Below are 24,292 nucleotides of genomic sequence, written 5' to 3' on the forward strand. Positions count from 1 at the left end.
ATGTGTATAAGACTGTTCTTATTTATAAAGGTCTGTGTGCTGTAATTCAAAATTAATGATGTCTTTGTCTGTCACTCAATGTGAAAACAGATCGTAAAAAAAATCATATTACAATCAAACCAAAACTCTGTTAATGCTTAAAACAACATTTGGATATTGTCGACAGTATTTTATTTTGAAATTTCTGACCGGATACACTTACTCTCTTACTTATTTTGAGGCAAGTGACACCGTACGTAGCGTCACGCTGCAAACAAGAGTCAATCTCCAGACTTTCTTAACACAAATAGATGTATATGTGTTGGTTTGATTTTGGATTCTGCGTTTCTATCAAAGTCAGTGAGCAGCATTGATGGTGATTTAATGCGAAGCTGTCTGAATGTCACATCTGAAGATGCCAGCACATGGAGCTGGAGTTTTCTTAGAGCTGAGAAAAAGGCTTCAGACTGGACTACTTATTGTCGGGTAATTATTTAGACATTTGATTAAGTAGTCACACATCCGTAGCACTATTCTAATAAGAGAATTGTCTATTTGAGTCGTGAATTTATATATCGAAAGCGTGAACAGTAAAGCGAGGCTGGCTAAAAGCATTAGCTTCCTGAGGCTAATTAATGTGAAGAGACGTTTTTCAAACTGCATCAAGAAAGAAGCAGTCAGCAAAGTTTACTGTATTTTGAATGAAGCCGCTTTAGTCATGTGTGAGTCACAGAGTTGTGTGTTATTTAACACAAACATGTAAACAATGTTCAGTCAATAACCCGCAGTGTCACCTGAGTGAACAGGACGTCAAAGGCTTTCTCTATCTTAACAACAAAGAAATATGTTTATTGTTCTTTTGGCAATATTTTAAAACGTTTAAATTGACAACAAAGTCAAGCACATATAGGTTCTTATGTGGGTAAGATTGTACAAATGAAAGAAAGAATTAAAACAATAAGTAAGGTCTACTTCACTCAATACATCATCTTTACTCACCCACATGAAGATGTTTTCAAACACATTTTTCTTGTTCTCTCTACATCTTCTTTCCAAAATCAAATGTGTTTTCCATTTCTCTCCAGCACAAATGATGTGTGGGTACAGAGTCCATTTCCCTAAGTTGCGGCTCCAAACAAAACAGCCATTTCTTCGACTTATTGGCAAAAATATAAGAAGCTTGTTGCTCCAAATATGGGTTTGAGCCGATCAGGATTCAAATAATAAAACTCAGAGAGAAAGTGTCAGGTAGTCTTTCAGTATGTAAACAGTTTACTGAATATGCCACTGTGATGTGTGGTTAATGTCTTAATAGAGGCTCTTTAAAAAAAAAAAAAAAACGTATGTGAAGTCCTTTAAATGTACTTATGTGAGAAAAACATTTGGTTTTATAAATGGTTTGAGTTTTCTGTCTTAAGTATAAATCTGTGGTAGACTCGGTCTCTGGTTCTTGTTCATAATCGAGGCTCAACAGCAGGAAATGTTCTCGTAATAGATTTGTTGTTTTTCTGTGACACTTTTGTTTGTCCCTTGTAAAATGGCTTGATGGCGAATTGTTGTTGTCCTGTTTCAATGGGCCGAGCTGGAACAGGCAGGTCAGTGCATTCATACTTATATTCATGTTGTAATCACATGTTCGTAGTATAATTTAGTGTGAGCTAGAGCATGTTTGATCAGGGAGCCTGTGCTGGTGTGCTGTGGATGTAGTTCACCTCCATCATCACTAGATGGAGATAAGAGATGTGACCGGTGGTGAAATGAGCTCTGCAAGCAAACACTTCACAGTGCACAGACATCCAGGAAGAAATCACATTCTTATTTCATCTGACTCAATGTTGTGCAGCTAATACAGGACCTTGAGTATTGTAAAGGCCAGACAATTATTCAAGAAGGAGATCAAATAGAAACCACCATCCACTCAGACTTTAGCCACACTGTCTTCAATGCCATGAGGAGAAAAAAAGAAAAACATTTTTAAAGTATTAGTCTGACCCAGGAGAGTGCTTAGCCTGCATCTAGGTTGTTTCCAGTGGAAACTGTGCTTCTGTCAGCTGGTCACTCATAATTCAGTACTTCCTTTAGCTGAGACAGCAGCACTCAGCCCGGGGAGCAGGAGGGATTTTTGATGTGGTAATATTATTTAACATGTTTTTACTTCAGAGAGTTGGGCCACATTATCAAAGTCATATTGTAGAGTTCTGTTTCTGATATAGCGGTCGGTCCACCAAGAGCGCACAACTGGCAAACCAATATTTTGATTTATATGATTAACATGGTCACAGTACCAGATTTTTAAACTTCGAAAGGTTCTGCGATTAATAGAAAATCATATCCGTACCTGCATCAATACAACATTAGCAAAAACATCGAGTGCTAAGCATCTAATATTGAGTAAATACATGTAATGGAGGCATGCTCCTGCTATCTGACTCCAGGTCTGCAGGTTATTTATTTACTTTAAGTTAACTTTTTCACAGATACGCCGATCATGAAAGTAACAGAGATTCAAATTTAACTAAAGTGATGTAAAAGTATCAGAAGTGTTGACAACCCTAGCATGAACTACCAACTACTGTACCAAGGTGCGTGAAGATTGAAAGGATGTTAAGAGGTCAAAAAAAAAAAAAAAAAGCTCCAGAGACATTTGTAGTATAAAGATCAACTTGAAAAAAGTTTAAGAGGTCGACGTGTTTCAGCCTGTGTCCTTCATCAGGCTCATCCATGTATGTGTACTGACATAGATTTCTAAATGACACACTGTGTAATGCATTAAAGGCTGGCTCCTTCTTCACTGTGTTGAGACCATGACTAATTATAAAGTCTGCCTGGATCAATATCTGTGTGAGTAGATGTTGGCATGTTTGGGATATTGGCTTGTTCGGAAGTCATTACTATTTAAGCATCATTACCCGTGGCTTCAAAAATGTGAACAGGCGAGGCATCTCTTCCTTTACATCAGTCTCTCAGTCAGATGTTTCCTCAGTGCTGCAGCTGATTCTTCTTCTTTCAAAGAATGACATAAAAACAGGCAGAGGCCTTCACTGAGACCGACAGAGACTTGAACTGACTCTGCTCCAAGTCAGTCTAAAACCTCTTTTAACAGCTCATTGATCAACACAGGCTATGTTGTTTATTAGGACATCAGTACAAAACAAATGGCGCTCTACAGAAGGGTTATATGTGCCGTCTTTTATTGGCCAGGTGCTCTGTGGATCCCTGGAGTTCTGTTACCATCGACCTCAGTGAAAACAAAACAACAGCAACCAGGCTAGGTGTTTCCCTCTGTTTCCATTCACTGTGCTAAGCTAAGCTTGCTCTTCCCTGACTCTAGTTTCACAGAGCCATGCAGACATAAGAGGATTTGCTCTTCTCATCTCTCGGCAATGTCGAGAAAATAAGCACATTTCTTCTTGTTTTCTATTTTAGCTGGTTATTTCCTCAAACTTGTGTTTGTAAAATGTCTGCTTGCTTCCCAGGAAAGACGTAGCCAAAAGTCCCGCAGACGTGGTGGTGACGGCTGGAGATTGCTCCCTCCACGTCCGGACTCCCCGGGGCGAGCTGAGCTTGAAATTGCCGGCAGGAGTCACCTTCGAGGAGGGATCCTGTGTCCCAACACCTGCAGGAGAATCCTGTGGAGACGAGCTACATTTCCGACTGCGAATAAGTGTCACAAGAAGCCCAGATGAAGGTAATTTTGAGGACGACTGTGGAAGCACATCCAGACACGTGCGATCTCCCTCTGCTTCACTCGCCTCCTCTGTGCCAACACGAGAACAAAGTATTTTCGGTAGCTATTTCGAGCTCGCTGTCTATTTTCAACTAATTGGATTGAGTCACTTGGTCATCAGAGACGGTGAAGGTGTCAATTTTGCTCTTGGGTTCCTCAGCGGCCCAAAAGCAACTGATCATCAGAGTCATGAGAATACTCCCCGTTTGATTTGATCTCGTTTCATCAAAAGTGTACCCCAGAGTCATTGCATAATATCAACAAACTCCAGCTTTTGGCATTTCCTGAGATTTTGTATGTCCCTCCTGGCTAAATAGGAAGTAACAGCCAAGGACAGTTATTGTCAGTCAGATGGATTATTCACTCCCTTGCCAGGCCTCCTTTACCACCCAGTGTTTATCGATTTTATTTATTTATTTTACTCTATAGTGAAAGGTTTCCAGTATTTCACAAAATCAAACTCATATTATTCCTTTTTTGTCCTCCTTAGATGCTTCCAGCAGCGTGATAGAGACACTTAGGGCAAAGGAAATGTATTGCTTCTACTGCCAGAGCTGCATGAGCCGGCTGCTCGAGGACAGGTGAGCGTCAGAAACACAAAGGAGTATCAGTGGAGATGGGTTTTTATGTGCACCCTGCTCCTCTTTTAGTGTTTTGACCGACCGGTAGAAGTGGTCGTCTGGAAGAGAAAAACTGATGGACTGAGTTTGAAGAAATAAGTCTACAGCTGTCAGCCTGACTGGATTAGAGTTATTGTGTCGGCATGATGACGTGAAGGTCTGTGCTGCTGCCGATAAAAATTAAAAAAAAACACACAAAAAAACCCCAAAAACAATTCTTTCTTACCTTGAGGTAGCTCAGCTGGACAGCCTTATTGTTCTTATTGCCTTAAGCTTGTTGCTTTCTCTGGTCAGCAATGTGACATGCTGTAAATTGCAGTGGATGCATTACCTAGACCCTTGGCCCCTGGCTATGTTTCTCAGCAATAACCAGCTCCGAGCTGCCATAAACATCTTTTTTCGCTTTCAACAGCAGCAGCAGAGGAAAGTACACGGGGCAGGAGAAGCACTTGAAGCAGGTTACAAGTTAGAATTCAATAACATTAGGCCTCATTGTGCTTAAGAACAATATGTTCTTTTCTGTGGCTGCACAGAAATATAAACGCCATCACTGAATGCAACCACGAGAATGTTCTCTGTATGTTCTTTTGTTCAGCTAAACTCACTAAGTGCTTTGCTATAATCAATACATTGAATATTAGATTATAGCTGCATTTACTTGGATTAATAAAGTCAATTATACTCATGTGACAGTCAGCCATCTCTCCACATCATCTCTGTTCCCCTGAGCTTTTTTAGGATCCTTCAACTCACCGTGTGTGAGACGATTAGTCTTTGGATCAGTCTTCTCTCAGGTCCTCATCAACCTTCTTTCAGCTGCATGATGCTGTTTAATAAGGACCTGCACGGCATTACATTAAGTACTAATGTTGTTTCATCGTTTGTGAGTCATTCAGCAACAACTGTCTGCAAACGTGTTCGCCTTTAATGACGTGATTATACTGGATGCCCTTATTGTGTTTGCAGCTCCCTCCTCTGTGATGATTTCTGTTCACAAATACGCAAATAATCTGTAGCCTATGTTACTGTGGTGATTAAAAATGATTACACCTACACAAGACGGGACCGATGCGATCTTATCGAGTCCGATGTTTAGGTAATTTCCGTACGGGATATCGGACTGACACCGCCGATCCACGTCACTGATGAAGAAAGAACGTTCTCAGCTCACGGTCTCACTGTGAGGACATTCAAACTGAACCGTAAGAAGTTCTCACAAATTGTCTCCATGACGACGTTCAGACGAGGTGCAACAGCTCCCCCTACATGTCAAAAAGTCAAAGTCTTACATTTCACTTTCAAAGATTTCAGTTCAAACAGCTGACCGCTGCTTCCTGTTTTACGTGAAGCCAGCGAAATGCAATGCCGTGTTCACTACAGCTTTGTGTAACCTCACGCCTAATACCAACAACGACCACAATGACATCATTGGTGAAGATAGAAAAATGGAGCCGGCACATACTGTATGTATCAGGACCGGATATGAAAAAAAAAAATGGAGGCCTGCATCTTTTTAATAACAAATATTTTAAACCACAGAGGAAACATTACTGAACGATTACAGCTTTGAGTGAACGTTAGAGAGGCGACTGTGATTGAAGTGTCACTGTGTCATTGGTATAAAAACAGAATGCAAAGACCAGATAAGTTTGTTGATTTCTTGAAGAAAAGAGTAGTGATGATGACGATGACAGGCAACAGAAAATATGCGAACCCTCTCACCCTTTGCCTCCCCTCACACCTGAACAGGTGAAATAAGGTAAACCCACGCTCACTGCAAATTACTGCAAGTGATATGAAACCCATTTAAAGAGCAAAACAGAACCGATAACGAACAAAGGAGAAAATACTTGTTCTGGATTCTATACTTGTTATTACCATTTAGTAAGAGGAATATGTTACCAAAGCAAGAGTATTAAGATATGATAGATATTTAACCTAATCTTCTGCTGTGGTCGAGTAAAATAACTACCATCCAATGACTGATAAGACTTTCCTTTATTTCATACAGAGCAGTCTCAGTCTACGGTGTTAATTTGATACTCTTTTCTATCGTATTCGGATCTTCTCTGGTCCCAAGAGAACTTTAAACATATTAAGAAACATGTTTAAAAATGTCACAAAACAATGATTGTAATCAAAGGTGTCATTTCTTCTCTTCTTCCCCCCTTCATCTTCAGGATGTTTAAGCGAGTTCTTCCTCTCCCTAATGGGAACTGGAACGCCATCGTGGACGACTGGTGTTGCCATCCAGATCCGTTTGCTAACAGGAAGCTGCTGCCCCGAGCAGAGGACTGTTTAATGGGGGACACCTTCCTCCTCTTGGCCAGAGACAGCAGCTGTGAACAGACTCTCACTGAGGAAGTGAGTCCGGTCGCAGCAGAGGACGCTCAAGATGCCAAGGTAGGGCACGTGCACATGACCACAGCAGATAGATTCTTTATGCTAAGCACGAAAAAAATGAATAAAAAAAATTACGAAGTCTGTTTGACAGAATCATTATAATGGAGTTTGATTATGTGATAAGTAGAAGAACAGAAATAAAACATTTTATTAGTTGTGGCTGTGAAGAAGAAGTAGGTGGTGAAATCAAAACTTCTTACTCCAGACTTTTTAAATTGAAGGCTCCATAGTCATATGAAACTGTACACTCGCCCACACAGACGGCTCAGACAGCTGAATGAGTGAAGTCAAACTCCAGCACACTGGACGAGGATTGATCTCTATACTCGTGTATCACTAATCGTTTTCTGCACGAGAGGCACGCTGCATGTCTGAAACCGAGAGATGAAATGAGAGGCAGCTAGAACGAGCAGCAGAACAAATGATAATCCGCCTGCTGTTTCTCCTTGTCTTCTGTCTTCCATCATGGTGACCGTGGAGTAGCTATTGATTGCAGTTTTAAACGGCTACATTGTGGGTGGGTGTATGCTGTGAATTATTTTTCTTTTTCTTTTTTTACCTTTGTTGTGTGCAGAAAACCTGCCGCCGCCTCGCACTCATCTCCTGCAGGAGCTGCTCTTCAGTTCTCGGAGAGGCTGTCGCCCCAGGTATAACATAGCTCTTTATTTGTTTCATGAATAATCAGATTTTTTTTTGGGGCATTTTATATGTTTAAACACTTTGTCTGTTGTCTCCTGAAGGGACTCTGAAACTGTACATCACACAGGTGGTGGTGGAGCCTGCTGTTGGAGACAGAAAGCCTGAAGCTTCGCTTTACAGGCAGGTTTTTTCATCCAAGCTGCGAGTGGTGACGATTTCTAAACTGCAGCTGTTGATGCACATCCTTTCATCAAGGGGGAATAAATAGGGGGTGACAGATATAAACATGAGATGAAAGAGACACAACAAGGTCACACACGGACATTACAGTTATACGTGTGCTGTTATGTTTTCCCCTCACAGTGAAAGATGTTCAGGGTCTATAAACCTGATGTAGTTCATTTGTAGTTTATTTGTATCTGAAACACCACTGATTGGATTTTGCTGAGATTTTGGGAATCATTGGTGTCAGTGCTGTGTTAAATTTTCCCACAGTGCAGGGTGCAATCATTCCACATACACAGAGGTTGGGAAGAAAAATGGATACAGCACAGAATCTCCATATTTTGTTTGGCGGTATCACATTGTCTCATGGCAGCAAAGTATTGATATTTTTATTACATTGCGGAAGAGGTCGCATGTTGCATTGTTACAAATTCACGTTCAAGTTCAATCAGACTGATATATTCACAGTTCAGATGTTGAGGTGCACGCTGTCTGTTACATGGTGACGTGCTTTACACACACTTCGGCATTATTGGTTATTTTCTGACTTTCCCTCAGGATCAATAAAATTGAAATCTATCTGACTTTTACTTTCAGCGACTAATTTTATTTTTAAAATAAGCTCTGGATCCTCACTCAAACATACAGAGTCCAATCTTTTTCTTTTCTTTTTTTTCAAATAACTTTAACTCTGTTTGGTTAGGGAAGGAAAAACACGAAGACCACACCTCCTTTCTGTTTTACTGTGATTACATGAGTGGTTATGTGACAGAAAGTTGATACCTTTAAAGATTACCTTTGTAAAAAACTTTCTCTCTCTTTGTGTCTCTCTCTCTCTCTATCTCTTTGTGTCTCTCTCTCTCTGATAGATCTCTCTTCTTGGAGAGGACTGTAGCTGCACGTTTATTTAGTATTTCCAGCTCAATGAGCACCTTCCACTTCTCTGTGCAGACCCCTGATGGAAAAGCCTTCTTGCTGGTAAGAACATGCTAATATAATCAGGGAAGCACTTGAGCTGATAGTAAAAAAAAAAAAAAGACTACCCACTCGTTTGATAGAGGGTGAGGAGTCATGTGGCAGTTTCTTCAAGTGTTGAGATAAGCTGATGGACTGTGATTGAACACTGAGTGTACTGCCAGGATGTCGGCTTAAAATCAGCTACAACTGAATCATACAGAGTGACTCTTCAGTAAAACAAAAATAAGATGTTAAAAAAAGAAAATGCCAATCTGCTAATAAATGATTTTATTTTGGGCATTATGCTGGGGGCCAGATAAATCCTTTTCATGATGACGTGTTTGCATGTTATTAATGAGAGGGTCAAGCGCACGTTAGTATTTGACTAAGGTGTGTTTTTATTCAGCTATTAATGGACTTCCATTTTTCAGAGCGTGCAGGTGTTTCAGTCTGTTTCATCATTTCCATCCACAAAGTGTCCCAGCGAAGCATTCCCGTCGTTCACAAATGATGTTCTCGGCCGAGCTGAAACAGTAACACATTAAAACTCTTCTCTGGAATAGAAAAGCACTCAAATTAATCTTGTGTGAAATTGGAGCAAAAATGACCAATTTCTTACGCAAACTAAAAAAAAAAGCCTGACTGTCTCTCAGTAATTGTAAAATAAGCATTTCTTTTTCCTTTTCAATTTATCTTTTCTATTCCTCTGACATCATGAAAGCCCAGTATGAACACACTGCACATGTGATGATGGTTCAACAAGTAGATCAAAAAAGGCATTAACATGAATTATTAAGGAGGAAATATTAAACCCCTTCCCCACCTTTTCAAACAGTGCCCTGTGGTCTAAATGAAACATCTGTGCCGTGCGTGCGTTGAAATGAATGTTGGTGTGTTTCACAGTCATGACAGTGGAGAGAGGAGCAGGAAACAGTAGCTGCAGCTACATAAAAATTGCTTAATACTACGGTTGTGACAAGTCACGATACTGAGTTCTCGATAAGATCCTCTCGCGATGTATTTTGAGAGAATCGGGAGGTGATTGGAGCTCGTGTGTAAAATCTGCAGTGTTTCACGTGACCTGTCTGCTCCTGTCTGCAGATCTGGCTCCTGAACAGCGACTCCATCACAGCCTCGGTCCCAGAGAGGTGCGTCGGGGTCGAGAGCTCTATCAGCTCCACAGCTCTTCACAGTCCATCACCCAGAGCTGCCAGAGCCCTGAAACTCCTCTACGCCGTCTGCTCTGACACCAGCGCCCAGCAAAGAGAGTAAGCGAGGACACTTATCACATCTTCCAACCCCTCAACACCTCCCCTCCCCCTTTGGCTCTTCGTTTCCTTCTCTAAATCTGATCCTTTCATCACTCTGACGCACCCTCTCTCTCACCACTTGCCTCAGCTAGCCACAAAGTCAAAAGAACATTTTGTTTGGGGAAAAGATGTTCAGTCTAAGCAGAACATTTTGTGGTTAGAGTTCCTTGCCCTTAAGTTTTCGGCTGTTAGTCTGCACTGTTTACCATTCTGACTGTTTTCAGTTGTGCATGTGTTGCACATAGAGGGGATGGCGTTCTGACTGGAGAGGGACTCGGTGCACCTTGCTGTGACGCGTTCGAGAGATGTAGGTGGATGTGCTGCATGTGGCTCTCCATACTCAGTACAGCAGCACCCCACCAGAGAAGCTTTCCACCCTCATTATTTTCATCTGAATCAGCACTCAACGTTTCTCCCTCCTCCTCCTCCTCCTCCTCCTCCTCCTCCTCCCTTTCTCTCCCCTGCAGTCGTGGAGAGTGAAGGCAGAACAGGGAAGTTTAGTTGTTTCTCCCATTCTGACAAGCAGCTGACTGACAGCGAGGGATAATTAGAGGCAGAGCTCGAATGAAAGAAGGAGCGGCTTGTCATCTCAGTAAAAGCAGTACGGGTGCATTAAAATGACACGATTAACTGTACATGCTGAGTGATGCACAGGAAGCTGTTTCACCACAGGTGCATGCTGGGTACTCAGAGAGACATCATCCTGGTTAAACAAGCTGTGACAGCAACTTTTGACTGGTGCTCTGCTGTTTTTGTGGAGCCTGAGTAAGAACCTATTGGCTCTTGATTTCATCTTTGTTCACTGAGTGTACAAACTTCATCTCAATGCAGAGTTGATTTGAAACTCCCGGCCAGAAATGAAATCAAACCATTTCTGCCCTCAGAAAAGCAAGTGTTACAGCACACACATTTAAATGAGTTGATCAATGAAGATTACAAAAATCCAACGACAAAGCGGCCAGTTAAACATGTTGTACACTGATGCTTCAGTCTCTTTGGGTGATACTGAGCTAACCCTGGTGCATCAAATACATCAAATGGCAACATTTATGTTTAATATTGTACATGGTCCGTTTATAAAGAAAGTTAAAGGAGACCTCTCGTCTAATGCTCTTCTCGTCAAATACGTTTTCCCTCGGCTCTTGTCCGGGCTTTTACAATAGAACAAATTATTAGTTTGTTACAATTTTAAAAATGTTCAACTATCCATGTAGTTCATAGTACGAAAATGAATGTATTGTCATTTTCACGAAAACCAGTGATGTATATACATAAAATCTATTTGTCCATTAAACTCACAATTTGTAATTGCTTTATCAGTGATTTTTTTTGTTTTTTTGCCGTTACCCTGTAGTTCAGAAACAACAAAATAGAAAGAAGACCAGAAAACGAGCTGTTATTTTGATAATTAGAGGGTCACCACTCTCAAGGAGGAGTGGCTTCAGGGGGGCGGGGCTTCAGGGGGGCGTGACGAGAGGTTCCGGGCTGCAGCCGTACACTCGACTCTGTGTTGGCTTTTCATTTGTAGTAGAAGGAAAACACTTCACTGGGTATGTTAGTAAATTAAAGTTTTCTGTCGGTTCATTGACTGGTGTACTTGCTCACACTGTTTCAGGGTTGGGATGGATTTCTGGTTCATGTGGAGGTAATGCAGTAACCATATTTAAATGTAAGCGAACAAGCAATGAGCACAACATTTCCGGTTAAAGTAAAAAGTCCTTATAGTGTATGTGACAGCCATACTGTTTCTAAATGATCTCCAATTTAGACTTTTTCCACTCTTTCATTTTCTTGCCACTCATCAGGTGACATAAAGGCTGATATTGATTGAATATATCAGCCCACTTGTCTCCCTGACAAATGAATCAGGCTTTCCCTACCGAAATGTTTCCCCGACTCCTTGTCAGTTCCAAAACCTGCTGAAAGTCTTGTGCTTTGAAACACTTCACAGTTGGAACACACATTTCACATTTCAGCCACTCTGACAGGCTTGCAAAGCTTAAATGCTGGTGTTACATACACTTCCATTTCCCCCTACATAATTTACCATTCATCCTTCATCACTCATCTCTGACATTTTTAAATTAAATGCTACGCCTGGGGAGCTGAATTCTCTGGTTGATGGCCCTCTTATTCAGGATACAGTCGGTTACAGTCGAGTGCGGCTAGAGGTGGCTGGATGTGTTGTTAAATCTGCCAATAATTGGCTGGAGAATCAGTGAGCCAGCACCTAAGTGGATTACGCTTGTCACTAATGGCAGTCACTTGATTATGAGTGGAATGAAAGTCGCACGCACCAACACAGTCCAGTATAATGGGAATAAGCTTTCATAGATATGGAAATAGAGTCTAATGGGAATTGTATGGGGGACTCCTTTTCTATCAAATCCACTCGGATATGAGGGTAAGCAAACATTCACGTGGATGACCGTAACTACATGTCCAGTGCGTTAGTGATGCTGCGCAGCGATTTGGTTAAATATGTCGAAATCATCACTTGAACACATTTGCTGTGTCCAAAGCTTCGCTTGATAACGACACTGCGTTTTGAGGGGAATTTTCCATCCATGTAAACATGGCTATAGCAGTAGTATTTCCTTGGTGCTTCTAAAGTTGGAGGAGACGTTCCCTCACAGAGACTGCACAGATGGCTAAATGTCACCCTAACAAACTGGATCGGCACCACACACTGACAGAGCATCAATCCTTCCTCTCTCAATCACTGTTCCTCTTCTCCTTTCAGGATTCCTTTTCTTTGTCCGTCTCTCACAGAGAGTGTGTTGATTCCATATTCACTCACTCACCATCAATCTTCCGTACTATATGCCTGGTTATTGTGACATTAACAGTTTAAAACTCCCTTACCTCAGAAGTCAGGGTGAAAGCTTTAACATATGATATACAGCAGCTATTTTAGGTATGCTGGTTATATAACTCTGTGGCAGTGAATATAAATCACTCCTGCTTTACTCTGTGTGTTTCCAGGATCGTTTCTAGTTGGGAGGTCAATGCCATAGGACATCCTTTGGTGCTGCCGCTGACGGTGTGCGAGGAGCTGCTGCAAGTGATAGACGACAGCAACTCTGCACTCGCTGCCTCGATGCGTTGCATGAGGTCTTATAAGGTAAGAGCAACGCTCTGTTCTGTAATGTGCAACAGATGATGACTAAGGCATGCCGCTGATTGATGCTAAAAATCTAAAAAGCTGTATGGGCAACCAAGCAGGGACTCTTTTAGCTGACAGCAATCACTTACCAGTACTCTTACGTTCAGCGCCTTGTTTTTCTATTATTCAGTAGTGCTGGCAGTGTTTTAACCCCGCTTTAATGAATTTCATGATCCAGAGCTTTCCGTTAACAGCTTCGCTTTAGGGATAATGAGGGTCACATTTAGGGTTTACTTTTGTCAGCCTTACTCCAGCTTCTATACACCTTTTTATAGTCCAAAATATGTATATATATATATATAGCCGAGTTGCCAGGGAAACCCTTTGACTGGATAATAGGAGATGTTCCCTTTGTGGACATCTCTATTCTCATAGCTGTTTAAAGCAAAGTTACAGGGCAATTAGCACCATTATCCCCCACTTACCGCTCTGAAAGTTAGGGAAGTGACTACTTCTACTTAAACAAGTCTTCAGAAGTAAGAGAGTTTGAATAGTCTATAGTAAGGAAGTCTTTGAAAGATAAATCTGCTGTTATACTAATAAGGAAGCTTCTTTAGTTGTAAGCTTAGGAAGGGGTAGAAGGAAGAGTTTCACGCAATGAAAAAATACAATGAGCCAAATATCCTTTAGTGAAAGGTTGTATTTTAAGTTGGCACCAGCATCTTATTAAGTATTCAGTTCTAAAATAAAGCAGTTTACATGGTTTCAACAGGTAGATAAATCGTCTTTAGCTCTGATTTGGAAGAAGAGCCGTTGAGGAAACAGAACCCCCATTTCCACCAAGCGGTTCAGTTTGTTTCGGTTCGGCGCACATTTTGTGGTGTTTCCATAGACTGGAAGGATCCGTACCGTCCTACTTCTGTTGAGGTGCCAAGAATTACCCTAAAAGGTGGAGCTAAACACTGCAGTCCTTTGATTGGTCGGAAGAATGGTCACTTCCCGTATGACAGCGGCAAACACAACTCCGCCATCTTTAAATACCCAGTCAATTGCTGATTCGTCTGTATTTCTCCTCGCGGCACACAGCCTTCTCTGAAACAAAGCTGGATTGTGTTTTGTATTAAAGAGTCAGTGACAGAGTAGATGAATTGTTGGATGTCTTTCATCGTTGTTGTTTTTTTGCTGCATCAGGTTGTTCTCCTTTGTGGAATTTATTAGCAGGTTAGCTGTTAGCAATTAGCTGCTGTCATGTGACGCTGTTATGTAGCTGACGAGGCTATCAGCATCCGGCTTACACGCCGCCTACCAAATAGGGCACGGTTGGCTGTGGAAACACAAATAAGGTCAGGCTTTGCCAAACCAAACCAAACTGTACTGATCCATACTGGACCCGGTGGAAACGGGGATATACACTTAAATGTTGTTTTTTGATAGTTATCACATCTTTGCTGAACCCCCTTCTTTGATCGGGTTAAAAAAATGCTCACTATTTATTGATTTAAAATGCGTAGTCCTTTTTTAAACTACAGCCAAAGTGTATCATGGCAAACAGCTTTACTTCCTGCAGCAGTACAAAAAGCCAAGATTGAGTATACATTAAGCAAACTACATAAGTCACGAGGGCTCTTATCACAGGTTAGGAGAGACAATAAAACAAAGAAAAACAAAGTACAATAGAAACTGGCACATCACTTTGTTTCTGTGTTCAAGCCAGTTCCTCTGGAAGATGAGAGCGTGTGCTAACGTTAGCAGGTGTTGTTGCGGGCTGGGTTGGTGGTCATAGGAGGAAAGCTTTCAAAGGTCAGGAAAAGCAACCCAAACTGAAGCATTGATGATGCCTTTTGCTTTTGTATCAGGACTACATAACATAGTGATGCAGTTTTTATTCCTTGCACAAATATCTCACCATGGGAGGCTGTGGCTCAGTAAAGTCGTCGTCTCTCAATCGGAAGGTCGAGGGTCCGATCCCCAGCTCCTGCAGCGACAAGTCTATTGTGTCCTTGGGCAAAAAATGTAACACTGACGTTCTCCCGCTGCTTCGTTGGCAGCGTATGAATGGTACTACTTCTAATGGGTACTTTACAACTTTCCTAAACGTATGGAGCGATCCAGACACAGGACATAGTATCTGTCTTGTGGTTGAAGTGGTTACAGCAGTGTAGACGGTGTGACATCATGACAGAAGGAGCTCATGCTATAGGTGGCAGAGAACAGAAAGGTAACAAGATCAGAGGGGCATCTCCAGTTACCTGAGAGAGTCTGAGTGTCCTCGTTTAAAACACAATTTAAAAAAACACTTTGAGAAAAATACTCTGGCTCTTGGAGAGCAGCGTAGATCATAATCACACAAAGAGTTTTGTACAAAAGAGTCGATAAGACGAAGATGAGTGGTGAGCTATGATTGTGAGGTTCAAAATAATCAGAAGAATTCTTGAGAAAATCAATTTTCGTTACCACGCATATGTGAATGAGATTAGTTACTTCTGATGAGCCTTTCACATAGCAACCTCGGTGTGACCTGCAGTGTAAAAGCTCAAGTCCATTTACAATTCAGCAGTCAGCCACCTCACACACTATAAAAACCCCCATTAAGGTGAATTTTCCTAAACATCTATGAACAGTGTGAGATGTTCAGCCAGTCAAGTTTGCATTTGTGAAAACAGCTATACATCTTTTTATTACAAACAGTTAACAAAGAACATTTTAAGCACCAGGTCATTAAAGCACTTAGATTACAGCCTGATCTTACATTTGTTTATCATAGTTAATGCACTAAGACAAGAACAGCAGTTTCTACTGTCTAAGAACAGTGCTGCTGAAATCTCAGTCTTCTTCATGTTCTTTCACCAGGATATCATTTTTCTCCGAGCAATGCTTAAGCCTCTGTCCGTTGGCTTGATTTAATGTAGTATATGCAGCCAACATGAACGGAACTGTCCCGTTTATTCCACCTCTTTACAGAGTTCTTCCTTTAATACGAGGCATCAAATGCCTTTCCCACCAATAAAGGCATCTGAATCATCATAATTTACTGAACTGGCCAAACCTCATTTCATGTGCGTGCTACAGTTAATTGCCGTCAGGTAGTTGTTGATAAAAACATTGAACTTTCTAGTGGGTGAAGGTCAGGTTGAGCTGCCTCCCTAATTATCTTCAAGTGTGAATCTGCTTTGAGCCTTCCTCTACATTTAAATAAATGTGTTCATCATTCGAATGCTATCGTGCAAATTCATCATGTTACTTTCAGGCCTCTTCTCACCCCAATAGTACATCATGAAGGTTAGACACAAATCCACCCTATTTGTCGTGCTGGGCTCATTCACACCACACTGCTGTTTTACTTCAATCACCTATTATTGGTTCTGGTTGTCTTGTTATAATGACGCTTCTCAATAACATCTTTTGGAGCCAAACTACGTGTTGTATATTTTCTTTTGTTTATATATGCAGTCCCTTTACTGAGCACAATAGGGAGCCTGAGTAGGTGCTTTTAATCAGGGCTCCAGGTGAGGTGGACAGGTGTTTAAATGAAGGCAAAATGTTTTTTTTCCACTGTGTCAGCCTGAGAAGAAAGGAAAAGTGGATTTGGGTTTTTTTATTAATCTCGATAGACGTAGTGGTTCGTTTTTTGTTTTTTGTGATCATTTTTACAACTTTGTATAATGAATGGATGCATATATCCAAAAATATATCTACAGAGCTGAGCACATGTTTGAAAACAGTGTCCACATTCATCACCAAAGTGGCTTTTCTAAACATAATTGGATTTGTTAAAATTGGTCACTACAACATCTAAGCAAGTACTGTCGCTCACACCTTCGAATGCTGACCATCCTTTTACTCTCGCACTATAAATCCAGGGGGCAAATATTTGTGTTTTTTTTTTATTTTTCTTTCACATTGGCAAAAAGATGAGAGGTGTTGTTGTCTTGGTGTATGGTGAGAAACTAGGCTTATCTAAACGGCTACATATGGAGCGATCCAGACACAGGACATAGTATCTGTCTTGTGGTGGAAGTGGTTACAGCAGTGTAGACGGTCTGACATCATGACAGATATTTGAAATACAAAATGTAGAGCAATAATAACGGCCCAGCACATTCACAAGGTCCTCTCACCTGTTCTGTCTGCTAACCAAAGGCTGAAGCTGTGCGAGAACACCAGACCTTAAACCAATAGAAGCTTTTGTAATGGCAGCAACCACAATATGTAAAAGGTACTCCGTTATTTCACAGGCGACACCTGAGTAAGGCATTTAAAAAAATCTCTGAATTTAGAATTACACATGTTCACATAGCAAGTTGATTCTGTAGTGAGTGCCAAATATCTGGTTTGGTAATTAGGTTTCTGAACATCTGACTACACAAGTAAGCAACAGGCCATTCCTCACAGCAGACATTTTGACCGAAGTGTTACCAATGACATCAAACAACGACTCGGTTCAGTGTAGATGTCTTTATAACTAACCTTCACAATAAGCCCTTCTCACAGAGGACACTTTGACTTGTCACAGAAGGAAAAGTGCAGGTGTAAATAATGAGATTGTTGTCGGCTGATTTCCATGGAGCTTCTTTAAAGTACTGTGAGGACCTTGGTATTGTGAATACTGGCTCACTGTCACACTGTCATGGCTTACTGCTTATGATAAGTTTAATGTGCGCTGCTAAAATTCAACGCCATTACCAGGAAACTTGAAACTAGTAAAGCAAAAGTTGCATTTCCAACAAGCAGTATTATGCAGTCTTACATCCTGTTACTATTTTAAGCAGGTTTTCTTTTCTGGTTCCCAAAAGAGCTGCCGGTGTAGGTACCAAATCGGTACCTCGGCGAACCTTGACGCGAACAGATAAGTCTTGATAGCAGGCTTGCTAGTTCATTAGCTAACACAAAATGCAATAATAAACTTGTCATGCCGTTGTAAATGTAGTTTATATTATCCAGGACACAAACTTCAAGATAGTACAACACTCGCATGAACAGTATTCGCACTTTAAAAACAAAAGTTATTTAAAAAATTTTTTTTTGATATAACTCGCAAAGGATTGTGGGATGGGGAGTTCCTTAACTTTGGATGAAAATCATGAAAACAGTCTTGTACCGTTTCAGTTTTTTAATGCCGTTTAGGTGCCGAATTAATTATATAATAGTAGTAATAAAGTATAGCTCAAAGACCCACAAAAACGTGAATACTGTATAAACTCTCAAATTATTTTGTGTGATGTCACTAGCAGGCGCAGGACCCCGAGCCAATCTGGTACCTACACCGGATCACGTACCTTTATTTGGTCACCCGTGTTTTGAGGTTCTGAAGTCTTTTTGATTGCTCACGTTCTGTCGGACAAAGGACAGGGTGCACAAACCACGAAAAAAAAAAAAAAAAACATCTCATTAATGTCAATAGGATCTAAAGTTTCAAATTCTCGAAAGATGAGGGCACCTAGCCCGGGGTTAGCTTGCACGCCCTTTATAAAGAGGCTGTAGTCTTCCAAGCAGGCGACCCGGGTTAAATCCGACCTGTTGCATCTTTCCCGCGTGTCATTCCCCACTCTCTCGCTCTCGTTTCTTTCTCTAAATAAAGGTATACAAATCCCCCAAATAAACCTCAACATGTTGATCTTCTCTGTCAACCATCTATGTAGTGGATATTTTTCCTGGTGTGGCATGTCATATGACTTACTTACAACAAATAGAGCCTCTATATGTTTACAGACTTACCCACATTGAAGTGTGCTGACTGTGAAGGAGACTCGAACAGAGAGGTTCGCTGTGGGAATCTGATGACATGAAACATTGTCCTTCTATTTTGTTTTTTGTTTTTTGTTTTTTTTCACTGTGACATCTGAGTGTCTGTTTTTAAGAGCAACTGTCAAAAAAAAAAAAAAACCTTCTGCACAATCATCCGTAGCTGCAGCATAAAGGACCTTCAGGCTGATAGATTTCTGTGCGTGTCTTTTCAAACAGGGTGTGCTCGCTCGGTTCTACATTAAATATGTGACGTATTCACGACTTTCGAGGTGAATCCCACCCACTCTTAAAGCTTCCTTTTAATCAGCCTGAGGTACAAGTAGAAACCTCAGCAGCCCCACCCCCTCTCTAAAAGCCATCACTCAGAGTTTGTGGTGGGGTTCAATGAGGTGTCTTCACATAGTTGTGTAATGTTAGCCTTCTGAGTAGATCAAAACCTGCTGCACTATAACCGAGCTAGTTATTATGCTGCATGTGGCGTGTCCCCCCCCCCCCACCCAACCCCTACCTCATTAATTCACTCCTCTTTCCCACAGAGACGGCATGTAGGTTAAACAGAAAACGATCCAAAAAGGTTTTACAATGAAGGACTGAGTGGTGCATCGATCATACATCACCTCAGCTTTTCTGCAGTGCACTCTGCTTCCCAACAGGGACGGCTGCACTTTGCCCAAAGAAAAGATTCCCCCTCACACGTCTGGATTCATTTCACGCTGACCAACAGATAGAGGAGGAATTTATCATCTGAGCACAAGGTCTTGGTTAGTTTTCACATCAGGATATTTCCACTTGTTCATATTGGTGTACAATCTTACCTCTCTGATTTGTTGGAAGTGGCTAAATGGAAAACAATGCAAACTTTTCACACTGCCAGCCATGCATGGCAAATTCCGTGAGAGGACTTCCAGGGTAAACATAAGGTGAACAATGAATCCCACACCAGACTTCATAACTCCTGGAAAAAAAGAAAAAAAATCTGATGAGTCACATCTGGCCCCCTCTGCTTCAACTGTATGATAGTGGGTTATGAGGGAGAGCCACATTGCTTCCTTTTGCCCACATCCTACCTGTGTGAGACAATCAAGACAAACATACAGGTCAAAGCTGGGGACTGAAATAAACGAAAGCAGTCGCACAGCTGCACCCAAACTTTAAAACATCTGTAGCACAAATGAGCCAACACAAGTCATTGTAGGACAACAAGTACAAATCTAGGAAATGAATCATACTTTTAGGGAGTTGTTCATCTCCACAGAGTGAGGTTAAAAACTGTTGAAAGCAATGACTGTTATTACTTCTGAAATGTTTCCTGTTGCAGTTTCACTTTTAATAAGCTGCTTGTTAGTTGTTGTTTTTTTTGTTTTTTTCAGTATATTGTCTCACACTGCGGTTGCTTTTCTCTTCTTTTTGTAGACGATGTTTGAGATCAGTTCTAAAAATATAGAAATTTGTTAGCAAAGGGCGTGACTGGAAAAGACTTCCAGTGAATGTGTGCTGAGGGGTGGGGAGATCTCGAAAATACTTCCGTCTGCCAAAGGAGAGCCCGGCAGAATGTGTTTGAGAACCACTGCCCCAGTCTGTTCAAACACAATTCATCGGAGAGTGTGTGGCTTAGAGTGACCCACTGACTGAGAGAAAGTAGTGAATGTTGTCATGTTCTTTCAGCCAAGCTCTCATCCAGCTGCTCTCTCACACTTCTGATTTCCTCTCCTAGATACACTTTGCTTTCTGCACACTGATGTACCACTTGCAGCCAAAAAAATTGTCAAAGCTGACATTTAACTTACAAACCCACACATGAACATTAACTGAGAAGAGCCGGAAGATTCCTTTGCACTCATGTTGCAATATTAGTTTCTTCTCTCAGATGTGAACTTTCATACTTTATTTTTTCCTCTCCACTTTCCATTTTTTTATTTTATTTTCTGTTTAATATCACAAAAACTTTATATACACAATCCTAGACATTAACCAGTTTATCTCATTACACCTGGCAAAGAATATAAATAATAAAAGTAATCAAATAAAACCTACACGGTTCCAACAAAGGAGATTAGCTTTTATTTTGTTCTTATCTTTAAATGTGCTGGCTGGTTATTTTGGCATGGAAATACAGTGCTATAGAGAACTTATCAAATTCAAAACAAATGGTTCATGGGCTTTAATTTAGAAGCTCATTCATTTTTTTATTTTATATATGTTCACTCTGTTTAGTCATAGCTCTATTTTTAGCCACTGCGAGGCTCCAAAGAAGGAGCTGTGGGTATTGTGCCTGGCCAAATAACAACTATTCAGTGCAAAAGAGCACAATACTCCCTTTCTCTGGTTTCATTTTCCCACCTTCAACGTAGCAAAACCAGCCAATTGCTGCCACTTTGTCTCCTCCGTTTATTCTCCCATCACTCCTGCGCCTCATAATGCTTTTCTTCCTTTCCTGAGAGTCAGTGTTGGCAGCAGCTCACCTCTTGTTCCCGTTTGTTATCATTTGTATGAATTACCATTGATGCGCTCGAGTGGCGAGCAGACATTGGCATGGGGACGTAGAAGACGGGGCCTTGAGTGAGGCAAATGCCCTCATCCATCATCCCAATATAGAGCTCTCGGTGGAGCGCAACCAATGTCTGCAGCAGGCAAACACCCAGGAATAGCAGATGGAGGAAGAGAGGGAAGGAGAGAGAGAGCGGATTGGGCTGAGCCGATTTGTTTTCTCTGCTCTGTGTTTCTGTATGTGTTTTTGAAGTTGATTAAATCCCCCACCACCTGTGGTTCTTTTTGTTGTTTGATGACAGTAATTGCAGAAAATATGTTTCTGCGCTGATCAGCACACTGCAGAGATCCAATGCATCTGTGCTTTTGGGAACAACAATTCAGTAAAAAGTTTTGTGAAATGCCTTCAGTAAAGTTGATCTATTTTCACCGGTTTCTGTTCTTCTTTGCGCGCTTCTGCTGAATTTGAACTCAACCTTAACTCTCGCATTTTGTTTTTAAGGTGGCATATCTGAGCCTGTGAGATCGAAAGTGAGCTGCCAGGAGGACTCCACTCGTCACTCTTTTCAAGAAAACCTCGGACGGCCCTGTGAGGAAAAACTGTGAGCATGTCAGTGTGCTGCGAGAGTACAAGACGCCGGCTTTGTTTATTCACATCCTTCAGACTTCACAGACTTCCAGTAAGCGTAAGAATGGAAATTATTGTGGAGGGAAGGTACCAATTGACGAACGGCTTATTAAGTCTAATCTTTTGAGCTTACTTCTTTGATCACTTGCAAACATTTCATGTCATAACAGGTCGCTGCTAAAGTTCACACATCCAATACATGCAGAAGTGGAAAAGTATCACGGCATCAAAACTGTCCTCTAAAGCAATGTGTTCCTGAATGGTCATCATTTTTAATTATTTAAAAGTGTACTCTGTGTACGTACATTCCCTGTGTGTGCTCATTATTTGTTTTTGTTGAACTCTTTTTTGTACCTTTCTTTATAAAAACAAATTAAAGCGTGGCATCTTTGGAGGCATCACTCTTGCTCTGTCTTTTCTGTCTGCTGGAGAGCACAGCTTGTTATGTGGGACATTGTTCTTGAGCTGGCTCTTGATGAAAGCTTATTATAGAGGCACTTCAGCCCCGGGGTACAGCAGTGCATCCTCCACTTCAGTGTACTGTAATTACAGCTTGTGGAGTGAGGTGATTTTGTGTGTGTGTGTGTGTGTGTGTGTGTGTGTGTGTGTGTGTGTGTGTGTGTGTGTGTGTGTGTGTGTGTGTGTGTGTGTGTGTGTGTGTGTGTGTGTGTGTGTGTGTGTGTGTGTGTGTGTGTGTGTGTGTGTGTGTGTGTGTGTGTGTGTGTGTGTGTGTGTGTGTGTGTGTGTGTGTGTGTGTGTGTGTGTGTGTGTGTGTGTGTGTGTGTGTGTGTGTGTGTGTGTGTGTGTGTGTGTGTGTGTGTGTGTGTGTGTGTGTGTGTGTGTGTGTGTGTGTGTGTGTGTGTGTGTGTGTGTGTGTGTGTGTGTGTGTGTGTGTGTGTGTGTGTGTGTGTGTGTGTGTGTGTGTGTGTGTGTGTGTGTGTGTGTGTGTGTGTGTGTGTGTGTGTGTGTGTGTGTGTGTGTGTGTGTGTGTGTGTGTGTGTGTGTGTGTGTGTGTGTGTGTGTGTGTGTGTGTGTGTGTGTGTGTGTGTGTGTGTTTGTCGTTTGTGTGCCCGTGTCCAGCAATTCACAATGCTTATATAACATGTTTAGTAGTGAGGATCATTTGGAAATTGTATGGTTAAACTTCACCTTCTAAAGTGTACCATGATATGTTCTGGTCAAGTACTTCTTACAGTATGTCAAAGCACTTTGAAACCACAGTAACTGTGTGGGTCTGGGGTTGGAAGAGTCACCACTTTGGCACAGACTGAAATAGTTCAAAAATGGCTGAGTGTGCAGCCATGATGTTTCATGTACAGATTTCTGGTTCCTAGATGATAAATCTTATTGACTTTTGTGATCTCTTGAATTCGTCAATAAGGGGGACAGTGAAGTTGACATTTTTAGTTGTGACTGAAATGACTCTGAAACAACACACAAATTGTCCTGGTTGAAGATTATGGACACATTTCACTTCCCTTCTGAAAGGCTTCTTCAGTTCTAAACTGAGCGGTGGACGGAGCTAGAAATGTAAAGCCACTTTGGATCCAGAGATGCTTCAATCGGAGGAGAGGTGAAACTCCTTCAAGATCTTCAAATTCAAAGATTCATGGTCCCCTTGAGTTTAATTTGGAAAACTTTGGTGATCCATTGGCTTTATGTTCATGACCAAAATGTCTTTTAAAGTTAAGAGGAAAAAAAGGAGAAGAAACATGTTTGTGTTTAGCACTATTATGCTAAAATGCTAAACTGAGATGTGGCAAATGTTTATTGAACTTTTTTTGAGGACGTTCATGTAAGCACACTGACAGTAGAGAGCACAGATGTAAAGGATAGCATCGGAGCTTTGACCATTACATTACACACACACACACACACGCATATATACACATATATATATTTAGGCTACTACTGTAAATCAACACGACAGTATTAAAGAAGATGTACTTTATTAATCATATTTGGGGAAATTACATTTTACATGTTGAACATGCTTCACACAGAGTCCCATGGACATGCACAAATGGAGTGATGTCAGATTGAGCGGGCTGCCCACAGTGTGCACACAGAGCTGGTCGTGCGGGGAGTGGGGTGTTTGTGCTTTGCTCAAGGGCATCTCTGCAGTGATTAGGAAGTGAACTTGCACCTCTCCAGACTTTGGTCTTGAACCGGCAACCCTTCGGCTCCCAACCTAGACTGAGCTACTGCCACCCTGCAAAACTGCCTGCAGAGCTCAGTCCATTGCATTGAGCATCTGTGACTGATTACGACTGGAGCCAGTGATGCCCACTCCTCCTCTTCACGGCTTGTGAACGCAGCATCCAGCTCCATAGGATATCTCCCACCAGCAACGAAGCATAATACCTCCCTATATGTCTATTTGTACGGCCCCCTGGTAGAGGAGTGGGGACTCTTTTTCTTCTTGTTCTTACTTTATGCCTGGATCAGCTGAATGCTGATGTGGCA

General features: G+C 41.4%; 1 protein-coding gene across 1 annotated transcript; it reads left to right on the forward strand.

Annotated features, from left to right (window-relative positions):
* The first annotated feature begins 196 nt into the window (after positions 1-196).
* ube3d (ubiquitin protein ligase E3D) lies at positions 197-22,227 on the forward strand. The gene is made up of 10 exons (XM_079343137.1): positions 197-465; positions 3,456-3,667; positions 4,197-4,287; positions 6,507-6,729; positions 7,304-7,376; positions 7,470-7,548; positions 8,463-8,571; positions 9,652-9,818; positions 12,846-12,984; positions 21,701-22,227. Exons 1-10 carry the CDS (start codon positions 380-382, stop codon positions 21,719-21,721), a joined length of 1,200 nt encoding a protein of 399 aa, XP_079199263.1. The 5' UTR covers positions 197-379; the 3' UTR covers positions 21,722-22,227.
* Positions 22,228-24,292: the final 2,065 nt, after the last annotated feature.

This window comes from Symphodus melops (assembly GCF_947650265.1).
Source record: "Symphodus melops genome assembly, chromosome: 5".
Lineage (NCBI taxonomy): Eukaryota > Metazoa > Chordata > Actinopteri > Labriformes > Labridae > Symphodus > Symphodus melops.